The sequence below is a fragment of the Anabrus simplex genome, chromosome 1 (genome assembly GCF_040414725.1).
Source record: "Anabrus simplex isolate iqAnaSimp1 chromosome 1, ASM4041472v1, whole genome shotgun sequence".
NCBI classification, from domain to species: Eukaryota; Metazoa; Arthropoda; class Insecta; order Orthoptera; family Tettigoniidae; genus Anabrus; species Anabrus simplex.
In genome coordinates, this window is record NC_090265.1 from 1,574,149,423 (window position 1) to 1,574,165,448 (window position 16,026).

General features: G+C 36.3%; 1 protein-coding gene across 8 annotated transcripts in view; it reads left to right on the forward strand.

Annotated features, from left to right (window-relative positions):
• LOC136858540 (SH3 and cysteine-rich domain-containing protein 3) overlaps positions 1-16,026 on the forward strand; it is a 325,524-nt gene that overhangs the window by 225,896 nt on the left and 83,602 nt on the right. For 2 of the 8 annotated variants that reach the window (XM_068225596.1, XM_068225598.1), the window contains exon 9: positions 9,173-9,235. The exons of the other annotated variants lie outside the window; for them this stretch is intronic. In XM_068225596.1, coding sequence (XP_068081697.1) covers positions 9,173-9,235 — 63 coding nt within the window. The remainder of the gene's footprint in view (positions 1-9,172; positions 9,236-16,026) is intronic. 8 annotated transcript variants of the gene reach the window in all.

Here is a 16,026-nt window from a genome sequence, read left to right on the forward strand (position 1 = left end):
CTAAGCACTTAATTGACTTTCAGAATCTCATTCATTGAAGAATCTTTATGCTCCAAATTCATCAAACCCAAATAATTACATGCTAGATGGCTTTAAGAAGATAGAGCTATAGGCTACCTACTATCCATAGTCAATAAGAGATTCAATTTTTGCTGCTGTGAAAAGACCAGTACTGGTAATTTCTGAAGGTCATAAAAGCAAAATGTCCATAATTGGCCAATTACGATCTGGTGTGCAAGGTTACACACTTCCTTCACCTCCAGTATATGGGATTTACAGGAAGTTTGAAATTAATCTCCAAGCACCTAAACATCTAAGCATCTTAAAGAAAGTTCTTGGTGGAGCTCAGTTTGGAAATACCAAGCAGTAACAGTAGACTGTTTCATTTGCTTGGAGCACAAAATATTCAACAGTAATTCTGGGGGTTCATTTTCAATAGAGTTCAATATTTTTCAGTCAAATAAGTAGGACAGTTGATACTGATACTGTACCGGTACCTACTTTGCCAGGCACTTTACCAAATACTTAGGCCAAACCTGACATTCTGGTTAATTCTCTGTATGCTTCCAATTGTCATTTTCTATGGATTAATCCTTAAATAAAATGAAGAAATAATGTATGAAATACCAGTAATTTTGATCTAAGAAAGAAGCTTTATTGAATAGAATATAGGTTTCTATGGTTTCCCAGTTTACGTATATAGTACTATAATGAATCCCAGGCAAGAGCAAAATGGTATGGTATAATTATTGTACAGTGAGACACTCAAAGTGCACCTCTAAACTACAGTGTACAACTGAAATGCATAGTATTGTTTTGTGATTAACTTAGGTATGCTTTTATATTCCCAAAGAGCATATTTTACACTACTCAGGTGCAGCAACAGCTGACTAACCTGGTGTTCAAGAAGGTTAGTTTTCAAACACAAGACTGACCTTTCAAACATTTTGGTTTCAAGAGTAGGCTACAGATTCATGAAAGCCAAACTAATTAAATAGTGTCTGATCACAAAGATATTCAACATCAGCAAGCATCTTAGAACCATTGGTTCAAATAATCACAAGCATTGTAATCCTAAACATCTTACTAGTAATCTACGTATGGTTCTTACCTAAAGATACTGGTACTGGTAGTTCAAAAAAATTTCTGAAAGACTACTCTGGAGCAGATAATCACTTTTATTAAGGAATAGACAAACCCATTTGCAGTTTCAAGGAAGTAAGTTCATTTTAGAAATATAAGCAGCTACTACTTTCAGAATACCTATTCTAAAAACATTAGAACTGAAAAAAACGCAATTTAGCAAGATCAGATGAACAACTCAGAAACAAGTAAACAGAAGTACCATAATATAAAAATTTGCTTAAGACCGTGGAATTACATTGACAAAACTACTATAAGACTTTGGCCAAATAATGTCTGTAACTGATTGTTAAAGCTTTTTGGTATAAATCAGCCTTGATGCCTTTAGTACCACTGGGACTTAAATTGCATTTCTTTTTTAGTGCTAAGAATTTGAGAAATTGTTCTGTCACACTCTATTTCATACAGAAAACTAATTTTATCATGATGTTCTTGCTCTCTTTAATGACAAGGAATTATATCTCTCCTCACTGTCCTTCCCAAAACCAACTTTATACTATTGTCACTATACTCTGAATGATTTGGGAATGTAATAGACCACTAGCTCTTACTCAGTCTGCCTTACATTGATTGGAATACTGCATATCTGAGTCACTATGCAGCACTTGTGTTCATTACCTCGCAGAGTTAAACTTGGTTAGATTGACATTATTTCTTACAAAATCTGCTTAACTTGATTACTACCAAAATACAAGTCAGGTGATGAAACTTCACCAAAACTTAACATACCATATGAAAACATATTGATCAATAAGTTCTATCAAAACATATCTAGTACAATATGAAATTTAATTATGATGGAGTGTTGCGATAGCCACAGGAGAAACTAAAAATTTTAGTGACCTATTACACTTCAGCATTATCTAGTACAAATTTAATAAAATACTTTAAAATTTATGTTTTCCTTTTACATATGTTTCACTGTAATTTTGTACTGGAAATATTTAGAGTAACTGCACACTCTGTTAGTTAATGACCAAAGCTCAATCTGTAGCTAATTTATTCTTCACATTCATTCCCAGATGACTTTGGAATAAGTCCAGGAGTAAGTGGCTTTGCCTGATTCTAAAGAATATAGTGCAATATTTTTACAATATACCGGTACTCAGGAGCAGCTATTGTGCTAGTACATCAGATGTTGCATGTACCATTTGGGTGCCAAGCTTCAATGTTCATGTGTGGCTTGCTAGCTGTCATAGTGTTCAGACCAATGTAGAAGTTTGAACATAAACTCCCTTTGTTTCTTTACTTACAAGAACCTTAGAATAGATGTGTCAGTATCTGAAACCATGATACTGATATCCAAAGTGAAATAGTGATACATGGTAATGGATGTTATATAAGTTATTTGTTAAATTTAGAACTTCAGTGTTCAGATTGGTTTGAGTATGGCTTTGTACTGTACATTTTCATTTTAGTTTTCATCATTTGTATTGAATACCAGACACTGAAAGAAAGAAACTTTATAACAATTTAAATAAATCACTTTACTCTCAGTTTTTATAAGTTCAATGAAAGGTATAAGTTAAAATTGATTCAATTCACCACCACTGAATATCACATACACATTCAATTTTTGTACTATTTCAAAATACTCCCCATAAATCATTATTTTATTTTGCATGAATATACACTGACTTAGCAAATGTCATGGGATAGTCACCTAATAGCGTGTGGGGCCTCCTCTGGCCCTGCGAACTGAAGTGAGACACCATGGAAGTGAGTCGACAAGTCCCTGGTAGTTCTCTGGACGCAGCTGACACCAAATCATTTGCAAAGCGGCTGCCAATATTGATCTGTTCGTGGGTGCAGGATCCATGGCACAGAGCCTGCGTTCCAGGACATCCCAGATATGCTCGATAGAGTTCATATCGGGGCTCCTGGGTGGCCATGGCAGTCGTTGGACCTCTGCTGCATGTTCCTGGAACCATTCTCGGGCAACGTGGGAGCAATGTGGTGGCGCGTTATCATCTTGAAACACCGCAGAACCGTCTGGGCGCTGGAAGGCCAAAAATGGGTGGAGATGGTCTCCGAGCAGCTCAACATACCGCATACCATTCAAAGTCTCTTCCAGAACAACTAGGGGGCCCATTCCATACCAGGAAAATGCACCCCAGACCATAACATAGACACCAGCGCCCTGGACCACACCTTTGAGGCAGGCGGGATCCATCGCTTCATGTGGTCTGCGCCATACACGGTGCCTCCCATCGGCATGTTACAGTTGAAATCGTGATTCGTCTGACCATATCACGTTACGCCATTGTTCCAGTGTCCATCCCTGGTGACTGGTGACAAATGCGCGTCGTTGTGCCCGATGACGTTGGGTTAACAGTGGCACCCATGTGCGGCGCCGGCTCCCAAACCCCATAGAACCCATGTTCCTACAGATTGTCCACTGGGAGACGTGTCTAGCATGGCCTGTGTTGAATTGAGCCATGATTTGTTGCACGGTTGCCCGTCTGTCACTATTGACAATCCGTCTCAGATGTCGCCGGTTACGGTCATCGAGGGTGGCTGGACGGCTGGTCGTTCATCTGTTGTGGATGGTGACACCTGCATTCAACCATTCACGATACACCCTGGACACGGTTGATTGTGTGAAGCCGAATTCCCGCACCACTTCCGAAATCGCACTTTCCATCCGTCAGGCACCGACCACCATATCCCGTTCAAACGGTGTCAGCTAAAGATGACGTTCCATGTCACACCTGTCACATGCACAGCCACTGCTCACAAGGTCTCCTATACAACTGCAGCTGGCACAGGGGGCATGTGGTGCGCAGACAACACACCTGCGCATCAGTGCTCCGCTATCCCATGACATTTGTCATACATAATAAATGTTAGGAATTGTTAGGACAAGAAAGTAAATAGAGGAGCAATAGGTAAACAAAGAATGCAATAGCAAAATCTTATAGCTAGGTATTGTCTTACATCACACCAACAGAGACAGGTTTTATAACGACAATAGGATAGGAAAAGGCTGGGACTGGGAAGGAAATGACCGTGGCCTTAATTAAGGTACTACAGCCCCCAGCATTTTAGCAAAATATTCAAACAGATAATATGGTAATATACTATATTCAGTTGATGATGATGATGATGATGATGACAATTTATATATTATTTAACATATTTAAATTGTGCCGAGACTAGAAAAAAGGATATTTTGAGGTATCATACCTAGTAAATAATCAAATTTATAACCCATCAAATAACTGTTGGTAAATTATGTTCTATACACACATACATGCCCAAACAAAGTCCAATTTGACATTCCAGAAATCACCATCATAGTTTTAAAGACTGTATTATTCAGTATTCATCACAACATTGAATTGGCACCCACTATCAAAGAGTTTTGCCAAAAACACTCATACAAGAACATAAAACAAGACCATAACTCTGATTACAGAGTATCATGAATGGGCTCAGTAGTAGGATATATTCCTCTGTGATTTATTAGAGTAAGTTATCACCATTTCCCTTAATATATGGATTACTATTTGCTTTGTTAAACAGAGTCAAAATATCCAGCTGGATAAGAAAAATACAGTAAAGAAGAGACACTATGCTTACCAAGGGAAGGATACAGAAGACATAGGCCACTCATAGTTAATTAAAAGGACACAAATAAAATATTTTCATATTATATTCTAAACAATCAGAGAGGAGTAAGAGTTTTATGTTGGATAATGCTATAAATCTTGTTCCTGCCTGAGTAAATCACTCTTCTCTATATATTTCTTATCCAGTCTGGTTTATAGACTTTATTAGCCACATTCAGTAAGGTAAAATTCAGGATAAACAGTATGTTTTATTATGGACAGTGCATAATACCCTATCATATATTTTAGTATCATCTAAGACCTTGATTTTGTTCTTACAATTGCACATTGATTGAGTGGGAACAGTGTGTACATGGCCTAACTAGGAATTAGGAAATCAAACATTTCTGCTTTCCTTAACAGAAATTCTTGTATATTTCAGTGAGTTGCAGTGAGATGAAAAGAGTTTGATGTAAAATTAAGAACAAAACTATACCCAAAATCTTAATATTCAGTAGTCAGAGAAGCATGGAATAATTCCAGTAATTAAGAATAACAAGCAAGAACACTTTGATTTCTGGTCTTACTAATAGCATGAATAAATACAAGTGAGACAGTACAATAAATATCCTTTAATAGGCACAGTGAAAAATCTCTTTGCAACTGCCAGAATATTTGTGAAGAGTGCATAATTGAAGTGTGGCAAAGCTTGCTAATAAATAATATTCCCTCCAACTGAATTAAAGAAAAGACACTAATAAATGTATTGTATTTCAGGCAGATCACCTGGTTCTGGAATTGGTACACGACCTTTTGGACAACCTCTGTGTCTCTCTGAGACAATCAACGAAAATGGTTGCGACGATCCTACCACGCCCACTACCCCAATCACCCCAACCAAGTCCAAACAGAATAGATACAGCAAATAAGTTATTTCAATTTCCTTCCTTCGATTCAAGGAATGAACTATTATGCCACTAGACAAGAAAATTTCCTTGTATTTTGTGTTACTTCATTGAGTTCTATAAAGAGAGAAACATTTCCTCATTTTATTCCATTGTATGTTACTACAGGTTTCTCTCTCTCTTGAGAACAGTCACAAAATTGTTGTTGATTGTATTTATTCTTAAAAAACACTCTAGATTCAGAAAATAATGTTAAGTTTGGAAATCCTGGTAGTAACTAAATAATGTTTTTGAAAAGTGGGGCAAGAAGTTCTTCCAAAAGTGTGGTTTCCTATATCATTTTGTTCATACTACAATATTCCATAGAAGACATCATGTGTGCTTTAATGCTGTATGCCCACCTGGCAAGTAATTGAGCCAGCAGAATCCCCCAAGATCAGGTAAACATGAAGAGAAGTTAACTGATTTATGCATGTTCTGATGCTTGGTCCCTTTCTTAGACAAGTTCCATGAATGCTCTTTGATTTCTCCCAGTAGATGAGTGGTGTTACTCATATGAGCCAATAGCTCACAGAAGAGTTGATTCAGAACATCTTTGACCCCAACAGTCTTCAAGATTAAATACTTAACACAAGTCCTGTTTTATGTGTGAGTTATGTGTTATTCCAAGGAATAAACATACTGGTACATAAATATAAATTTATATTGACAGCTTCAATGAAAACATTTTAATTCCTATTTCCTCCTATGACTTAACACTATCAGTAAGAGATCAAGAGTGTGTATCACCTTAAAAGTAATGAGAGCATCCCAGGGATGGGAAAGACATGCATACCACTGGAATGAATAGTCAAATCTGGCAGTATCTGATGTATTGTTTGGTAGGAATAACTGCAGCAAAATTTATCCATGAAAACAAATTAGCTTTTCTTTAATTCACTTGCTGCAAAAAAATACAGGGTTATTCACTTAAGATGTTACATGGAAATAACTTCTAAATCATTAAAGATATCGGCATTCTGTTTTCATATTCATAAATGGTGCCCACGGTCTTGTAAAATAACGTGCTACTTATTCTCATGGGGTGATTAATAACCGAGATATTGATACTAACTCCATATTCTTAAATGGAACGGCAAGAATGCATACAGCTGGCCTAAAAGTTCAACGGTGTACAAGTTCAAATATCTATTTATTTTCAAAATCGAATGTGCCGCATCAGACAGTGTACGGTCAGCCAAGGACATATTGGCACGCAAGCTGTTTCCTGGCATTGATTCCAGCCACAGAATGGATACCAGGCATGTACTGTAAACTATTGCACCACATAATGATGTACAGTAACATACCCTGGGTGTGTAATGTTATTGTGTGACTGGCGAACACACAACGGGTAAGGGAGATTATTCGGACATTATTCATTTTCTTTTCTAGAAGGAGCTCTTCTTGTGTCCTGTATTATGTTTATTTCTGAATTCATACAGTAGTATGTACTGTACACTCAAACCAGTGACAATTATAGCTTTCGTAATGTTCCTTTGAAGTCAAAGTAATTACTTTATTCCTTTTAGAAGCATCACACCTCCCTGTCCTGTCATGAGTTCGCCTGTCCTACACACTTTGCAAACCCATCACATGTGTACGATTTGCTTACATACCTGGTATCCATTCTGTGGCTGGAATCAAACCCAAGAAACTGCTTGTGCGTCAATATGTCCTTGCCCAACTTCACACTGTCTGATGTGGCATGTAAAACAGCAAATTCTGTTCTTATTGATATCTCAAAAACTAACTGTCCGATTTTGAAAATACTTACATATTTGAACTTTTACGCAGTTGAACTTTTAGACCAACTGTATGCATTTGTGCTGTTCTATTTAAAAATATGGAGTTGGTGAGCACATTATTTTACAAGCTTCTGGGTACCATTTACAAATATGAAAACAGAATGCCAATATCTTTAATGGTTTAGAAGTTATTACCGTATAACACCTTATGCGAATAACCCTGTATATCAAACGTTGCATAGATCATCCTCATGATTACACTGATACTTAAAGAATCAAGTCATATATACTGTAGAAAAACAAACACATAATAGGCATATAATGACAGATCACCACAGGATTACCACTGGATAAGGAAACAAAAGAAAGATGAGACAAGCATAAACATGAAAATGCAAAAGCACAAGGACAGTTTCCACATCTTTTTACATTGCTGTCTTCTTGTAAATGGACTTTCTCTCCTCATCAGTTCCATTTCTTATAAAACTCTTTCTTCTTAGCCCTTGATGAGCTCATTTCTGTTTTCTAGCTCCATCATCAAGAGAGTAGAAATTCATACTGATTAAGGAGGAGGCCAATCTTGAGAATTCTTGTTATTTGATGTGGAAAATATAAGACAACATACAGTACATACAGATATTTTCAAAGTTGAAACTAAAGAACAGACTGTCAAAAAATAAATTATTAATATTCTTTGATAGAATATTATATTGGTCTAATGTCATATCAAATGAATCCTAACAAATTAAAAATCAATTCACAGGAAATAAAGAGATGGAAATCTCACCAGTTAATAATAATTATTTCCTTATAGAGTGTGAGTTTGATGTGGAGTGTTGATCTTCCCATCCTATAACACTACGGTTGTCCTATTCTGCATGTATAATTTTATTATTTGTGATTTTGAATTTTTCTTTTTGCAGGTTTGGTAAGTGATGAATTTTATCATTAGCTGATTATTTTACTTAATTTGAAATAATTTTTAATTCTAACTTCTCAGTTCCAGAAAACAAGCAAATAATTTAACATAGCAATTAACACAGATTTACAATAATACTATTTCTTTAATATATAACTGATCCAGTCAAACTTTGTAAGCCATAAACCTGGACAAGTAAAATCAGTTATAAAATATACATTATGATTGAGACCATGAAATTCTCAATCAATGGATTGAACATTGCAGAGGAAAGCACTGTAAGTGCAGAAAGTAGGGAGCAAAATTATTATTTGTCAAATTTAGTTCTTTTTAGCTGTAACTAGGTACCACAGTAAGGCATTTGTACCATAATACTAAGACGAGACGTTAACTGACCAGTTATGTAGTGGGCTTTTATGCATTTCATACCTTTATTCAGGGTATGAACTGTATTAATTCTAGGTTTGTTTATTCAGCATTTTCTGTCCACAGTCAACTAGTATTTTAATAATGGTGTATGGTCTCTGGAGAGGCTTGGAGCAGGTCTTTCGTTGTTAGTATTAGTAACATGTATTTTCCATAATAAGACTACCAGTATTGTAGTGAACTTTAAAGACACCACTGATTTCTAATGTTCGTGGATGAGAAATTAAAAGGAACTTTATTAAACATGAAATATTAGTAGCAGCATTGAGAGTATTGTTGAAGAAAATGATCATAATAAACGAAAATTGGATTTAGAGATAGTCTTCTCCACAATTGAGGTTTTCTCAAATTGAGAACTCTGTCTACATGGCATCAGTTAGAGCAAAGATCAAACTAAAGCCCAAAATATCCAAACAGTATGTGGTGTGCTCTTGTCTGCAGGTGATCTTGGTGCCTCTCTACGAACATCGAGCAGTGTGCTGGGCTTAAGCCATCATGGTCACGGTGTGTACCCCCCTACTACAGCCTCCATGACACTAAGTCTCATGTAACTTTGTAAACTTTCATGAATGTAGAGACAAACATTTACAGTGCTTGCAATATGATGTTATTAACAATTGTACTGATGCCTTAAAGTATAAAATCAGGAGTTGCTTCAAGACCACCTACAAAATATTTTCTCAAATCATCTAAATTTTTCACTGTTGGAGTATTCTTCCAATAAATAAGTTTAAATCACTTTTGGTAGCCATAAAACTGAGAGCTTTGAAGTGGATAATTTTATTAATTACTAGACAGATTTCACTGTATCTCAAAGAAATTACTTTTGTTTTAGTACTGGTAGTGAGTATATTTTACTTCAGATTTAGGTTGTATAAGATTTGTACAATCAGAAAAGGAAACACATGGTTTTAAATGAGTAATACATCCTTTCTTCACAGATATTTTCATGACAGAAAATGCAATTCCTATAGCCAAAAACGCACCTGGACAGTCTATTTAAGAAAATGTATTTATCTTGAGTTCTTCCTCATTTATATTAACTCTAGGCTTATGAACAAATCCCTCGAACATTCTGTTTCCCATTTTTGGTGCAAATAAGAGTTACCATGTAGAGAGAAATAGATCTATTTTCAACCAATACTTAGGGCCTTGAGTGAAACCTGGACTGACTTTGATTCTATAAAATTGCTGAAATGAATTACATTAACTTCATGAATGTTTTTGAAAGTTTTAGAAACTTGTTTTTCTTTAAATTGTCACAGCTTTACTGAGACCTATATTCAGAACCTAAGATCTTCAAATACATACTTATAATCACACTACAAACACCAAAGAAACACATCAGGTTGGTGTCAGGAAAGGCATTTCCTACAGATTTGCTAGACATGCTACTTGGATGGACATATAATAAACTGTCCTCGCTCTAGTACGTTCTGTTCCTGTGTTTTCCCCATGATTAATGTACTCTGTAGAGCTGTTTAAATTGGGTTCTAACATGGAAATAAAGTATTTCTGGACCCATGACCATATATCATATTTTCTTCTTCTGTGTGTGAGGTATATGTCCTGAAAGTTACTTGCAGTTATTTCCCACAAATACTCATGAATATCCAATTTATTCTTATGACAGTTTGCTAGGTTTATAAATACAAATAACATTTATCTTAGAAAGCTAACTTGTTTAAAAATTAAACCTGAGTTTCATCAATTTTTATATAGGTGTATTAATTAATGATGTGTCAGGAGAGCTCAACATAGTTCAGTGTTGTTAAGATTCACTAACATTAACCCTTTCAGACCTGAAATAAAACTGGAGGTGTGAATTTTTGTTTGTACGTCAAGAACTGACTAAAATGCTCCTCAATACACATATTAATAGTTTATTTTACAAAATAAAAACTAACATCCGAAAAACAGGACCCACACAATTGTGCGTATCAAAATTCAAACCCTCGTTGTATCACGTATGATGGTGTAGCTTCAAAATTTACGTTCACTAACCAATGTACACACTTCATTGAATATATTCCGGTATTCAGTAAAGCTTCTAGATTAATATAAACGCAGTAAATAAATACTTACTTTCGGCACTACTGCTTCCTGCCATCTCGCCGATCAACTGTGCTTTTTAAACTCTTCTTCCTTCGCCCTGGCGGTCAAGCGCATACTAAAATCAATTGAAATACACGCCACGTGTCCTGCACAATCACTGCAGTCCGGTATAGCGCCGAAAAAACATCAAATACGGTCAGGGATAACTAAAATACGAACCCGCACAATTGTGCGTACTCAGTCTGAAAGGGTTATAGCACTATTATTATATAAAGTCCATATAAAACTGTTCTCCAGAGATACTACCCAAATTGTGTATCTAGTTTGCTCTTCTCCATTCAATATCTTTATCTAAGGCTGAAATATGACTTTATAAACATAGAGAATGAATATGATGCTTCATAAAGCCATGAGTTTCCCTCTAGCTATAATTTTAATTTTCAAAGGAAAACTAAAGCAAGTACTGTAATTCAACTTGTTCAAGGAGTTAATTCCATGTGTAGGCCTATCATATAAAATGCATGTCTTATAGCCTCTATACATAAGGCTAGACACTGTTTCTAGTTTCTGTGAACAAAGGACAGGAAGAGGAAGCACCGTGACTTGTTCATTTGGAAGTATCTTCTGCAGGAAGACAAACAAAAAAAATCTGAATATAAATTACTTGGGATTATTGTTTGAACTTTTCAAACAAAGTATAGTGATTTGATACTACCAATGTTTCCATGTACTTCCCTTTCACCTTCTCTGTTCACTTTAATTTGGTTAGTTCTTACTTTCTTCTAATTGCAACTTAACTTGATTTTTTGAAGGCCAGAGTAGCTTTCGTTTCCTTTTGCCATGTATCTTGACTTTTTTCCATTAGCATTCTTTGAGTATCCTTTTCCCATATCCATTGGAAACTTGAGACCTGCCTCCATAATTTTTTTAAAAAAAGTACGGTAATTAAATATTGTTCTTCATGCTCTGTCAGGTCAACTGGTGATTAGGATTATGTAATCAGACATAAACAAGCAGGAATAAAATAATATGAAATTTTAGCTTTGGTTATATGTAACACCATAATATTTTTCTTAGTATACAACTGATAGTTTGGTAACACATTAGATTATTGCTCCAAGATCTGTCTTCTACATGTGTTCTATAATATCATAATTCCATTTCACTGAATGTGTTGGCTATGCAGTTTGAGGTGTGTAGCTGTTGGCTTGAATTCAGGAGACAGCAGGGGCATAGCATGGTTTTCTACCTAGAGGAAGCCGTCAACTAAAACATACCGGTATTATTGAATTCATTTGTGGTTATTGTTAAAACTAACACAGTACGTTTTTAGCTTTTTAACAGTTACTGAATGGTTATGAAAGCGTTTAAGTAAAATATTGCTTACCTTACTTCTTGTAAACTAGAACAACTCCCCAGTTTTTGAGGAAACAAAATACACCTGTGATATTCAACACCTCAGAGAGAAAGAAGGAGAGAGAGAGAGAGAATGAATATTAAATCATTCTAGATGTTGGGGAAACTACCACAAAAAACTACTGAAGTGTCCTAGTAGGTTCAAAGTTGATTGTCATAACATGCCAAGATGTTCAAAATCTGAACATGGTTCAAAGTGTATGCTATATTCTATAAGCAGTACACAGCTAATAATATCAGATCAATACATTAAGGTCATATGACCACTGACTGTAATGTTCTGATATAATCTGTAAGAGTGGAATTGGAGAAACTTATTGGTCATACTGAACCAGAAAGCTGCACCAGAAGATAAAAGTTGTTGACATGGTGTTACAACAATGACAGAGCTAGGACTCACTGAACAAGTCAGCCAGTAAGACAATAACTCAAGAACTATGAATCCATGTATAATTCAGTTAACATTGTGCCCATGAAGGCAGGTCATCCACTAGTTTTCAGCCTTTAAAATCAAATATTCCTAGCTTCGGGCTTAATAGTTCCTGAAAAATTTAATTTAACTCATTTTCAGAGGTAGCCAGAAGTAACCATTACTACATTAACACAAAATACTAAATCACGTTCACCAGGCTCAAAGAAACTAAATCATGCTTTCATGCCTGTAAATTCTGAAACAAATTAATATTTTTTAAAAGGGAAATATAAAACATGGAAGAGGACAAGGCTTTGGGCTTCACTTAACCTCCATGCGACTGGGTACTTATGAGAATGACAACTTCATTTTCTGGATTGTTTTAAATGAAAGTTTGTAATTCACAAAATTTGGCACAATTTCTTTTCAAAATAGTCTCGCTGATACTTGATACTTCCTATGATGTCTTCATGTGAACAGGAGCATAAAATTCATCCATTCATGCCTTTTGTAAGAGGCCTTTAAAGTGGATGATTCCCAGAGGCTCTTGGCTTGGGAGCATGAGTTGACCACCACCAGGTCCATCTCTCAATCTAACATTGCTTCTACTTGTGCCACTTGGTCAACATTTGCTCTCTTCTGACTTCTGATGCTATTAATTTGTAAGGTGTAGGGAGTCTTTCATCGTCATACCCTTTGTAGCCCTTGGTTTGGCACTATATATTTTTTTTTTTTAAGTCAAACCTCTTCCTTTTGACTAGTTGTACTACCCCTCCGAGCAATATTCACCAACTCTACCACCACCACCACATTCATAGAATAAGCCAGTTTCTTTTAGATTTTTTACTGACAGCCTTTCAGCTTTCCATTCACTACTGGAAACAGAGATAAGTGACAGGGACCCAAATCTGGACTATACAGTGGATTGTTTACCAGTGGCACTCACGATTCTCACAGAAATCCTTTTGTACAATGTGCATTGTTGTGGTGCAACCTTGCAACCTGGGATTGGTCTTTTCCTTTTTTCTGTCTCTGCGCTGAAGACTTCAGAGGGAGATGCAGTCTGGAGAACCAGTTGACTGTAATTGATCTTAATTCCTGAAGTTAAACAGTCACAATGTGGCCACTTTCAGTGAAGAAACTGTCTGGCTGCATGGCTAAATGGTTAGCATGCTGGGCCTTTGGTCCAGGAGGTCCCAGGTTCGATTCTCGGCAGGGTCGGGGATTTTAAATTACATTAGTTCATTTCTCTGGTTCGGAGGCTGGATGTTCATGCCATCTTCAGCATTAGAATTCATTGTACTTAGGGTCCCATCTTCATAGACACGCAGGTCTCTTATGCGGCGTCAAATCGAAAGACCTGCACCAGACCTCTTCAGGGGCCATACACAATTTAAATTTATTTTTAGTGAAGAAACTGACAAACATCTTCTGATCAATACTTCCAACAATGCAGGGGGACCTTGACAGTGGTATTGTCACTTAAGAAGACTCTGACTTTCAACTGCCTCTTTGATTACACAACCCAGCATTTTCAAACTTTTTTCTTGCGGCAAGAGGTGTGATAGGTAATCTTAACTAATTCTGGATCACTGAACACGAATTCGTTGTCCGTTTCTATGTATCACATCACGTTTTCTCGCAATAAGTATATCAAAATAAGAGATAGACCTGAATACTGCATTTAAAAAGTACTGAAAAATGTTGGTAATTTTGGAAATATTTATATTTCTTTGTATTATTATATACATTTTGAAATAGTTGAAGATTGTCTTGAATTATTATATACAGTGAATAATTATTGAGTATAAAATTACAATGAAATATTTAGCATTTATTGTAATATAATACTGATTTACACAAAAACACATAAACAAACAACTCTGAGGCAATGAGCGCATTTTAGTTTGACAATTAAACGTGATTTACATGCAAACAATGTAATTTTTACTCAGTATCTTTATGAATTCATAAATGTGAACAAAATAAACTTTAACAGTCCTAGATGTCCCCTTGGCTGCCCAGCATCTGACTGCATCAAGTTTGTCTTCTCTTTTCAAACACAAACAGTAGTCGGCCATCATTGGTTCATCCCACCTCCCCTTGATGTCCTAGTGGAACCTCTCTCTCATCTCTTCACTAACAGCCCCAAGATTTTCTGGAAAGTGATCGAGATGAGAGTGAAGAAAATGCAGTGTCAGACTTATTCTACACCCCAAGTCTTTCATATCATCCAACATCATTTTCACTATTGTCTTGTATTGTTCATCCTTTACACTTCCTAGTAACTTCATTATGAAGTCTCTTACTGAATTCCATGCATCAAGTTCCATGGCATTCATCGTCCATTCAAAGTTTCTGTCTTTCAGAAGCTTTCTAAATTGTGGTCCATTAAAAAGGGCTTTGCCCTTGACATTTGCATCAGATAAATCTGGAAATTTGCTTGCAATGTACTTGAAACAGGGGCTACTTATGTCCGAGGCCTTAATGAACTGCTTCATGATTCCCAGTTTGATGTGTAGCGGTGGCAAAATAATTTTTTGTGGGTCAACTAATGAAGCATTCATAACATTTGTAACATTTTTCACACCAAGTGTCAAAACTTGTCTCTTGGTCCAGAAAGGTGTAGACCAGTGTTTGTTCCTAGCTCTGCTGTCCCATTCACGTAAACAACAAGGGAATTTAGTGAAGCCTGCTTGTTGTCCTAATACAATACCACACAAGTCACTACACACATCCCACCAGTGCTCATGATACTTGATTTTATCTAAAACAGTTTGCATTGTGATATAGGTCCGGCTCCATGGCTAAATGGTTAGCGTGCTGGCCTTTGGTCACAGGGGTCCCGGGTTCGATTCCCGGAAGGGTCGGGAATTTTAACCTTAATTGGTTAATTTCACTAGCACGGGGGCTGGGTGTATGTGTCGTCTTCATCATCATTTCATCCTCATCACGACGCGCAGGTCGCCTACGGGTGTCAAATCAGAAGACCTGCATCTAGCGAGCCGAACTTGTCCTCGGACACTCCCGGCACTAAAAGCCATACGCCATTTCATTCATTGTGATATATTGTAATTTTCTTTCAGTGAAATCGAATGTGCCACAGGAATCAAAGCTAGAATGTTTCCATTATGAAGTAGTACAGCCTTTAAGCTCCACTTGTAGGAATCCACAAAAGCTGATTCGCTGTTATCACAAAACAGCACTGTGCCGCAATGACACATTTTCAGACAATAAATGGCAAATAACATGAAAACTAGATGTGATACAATAGAACCAATGACATTTCTGAAATCAGGAGACCTTATTTAGTTAAAATCACATATCAGATGCTTTGCCGCAAAGATCATGCTGGGTAGTGTTATGTATCTTACATTGTAGTCAACTTTTATCACCTGTAATAATGTCATGA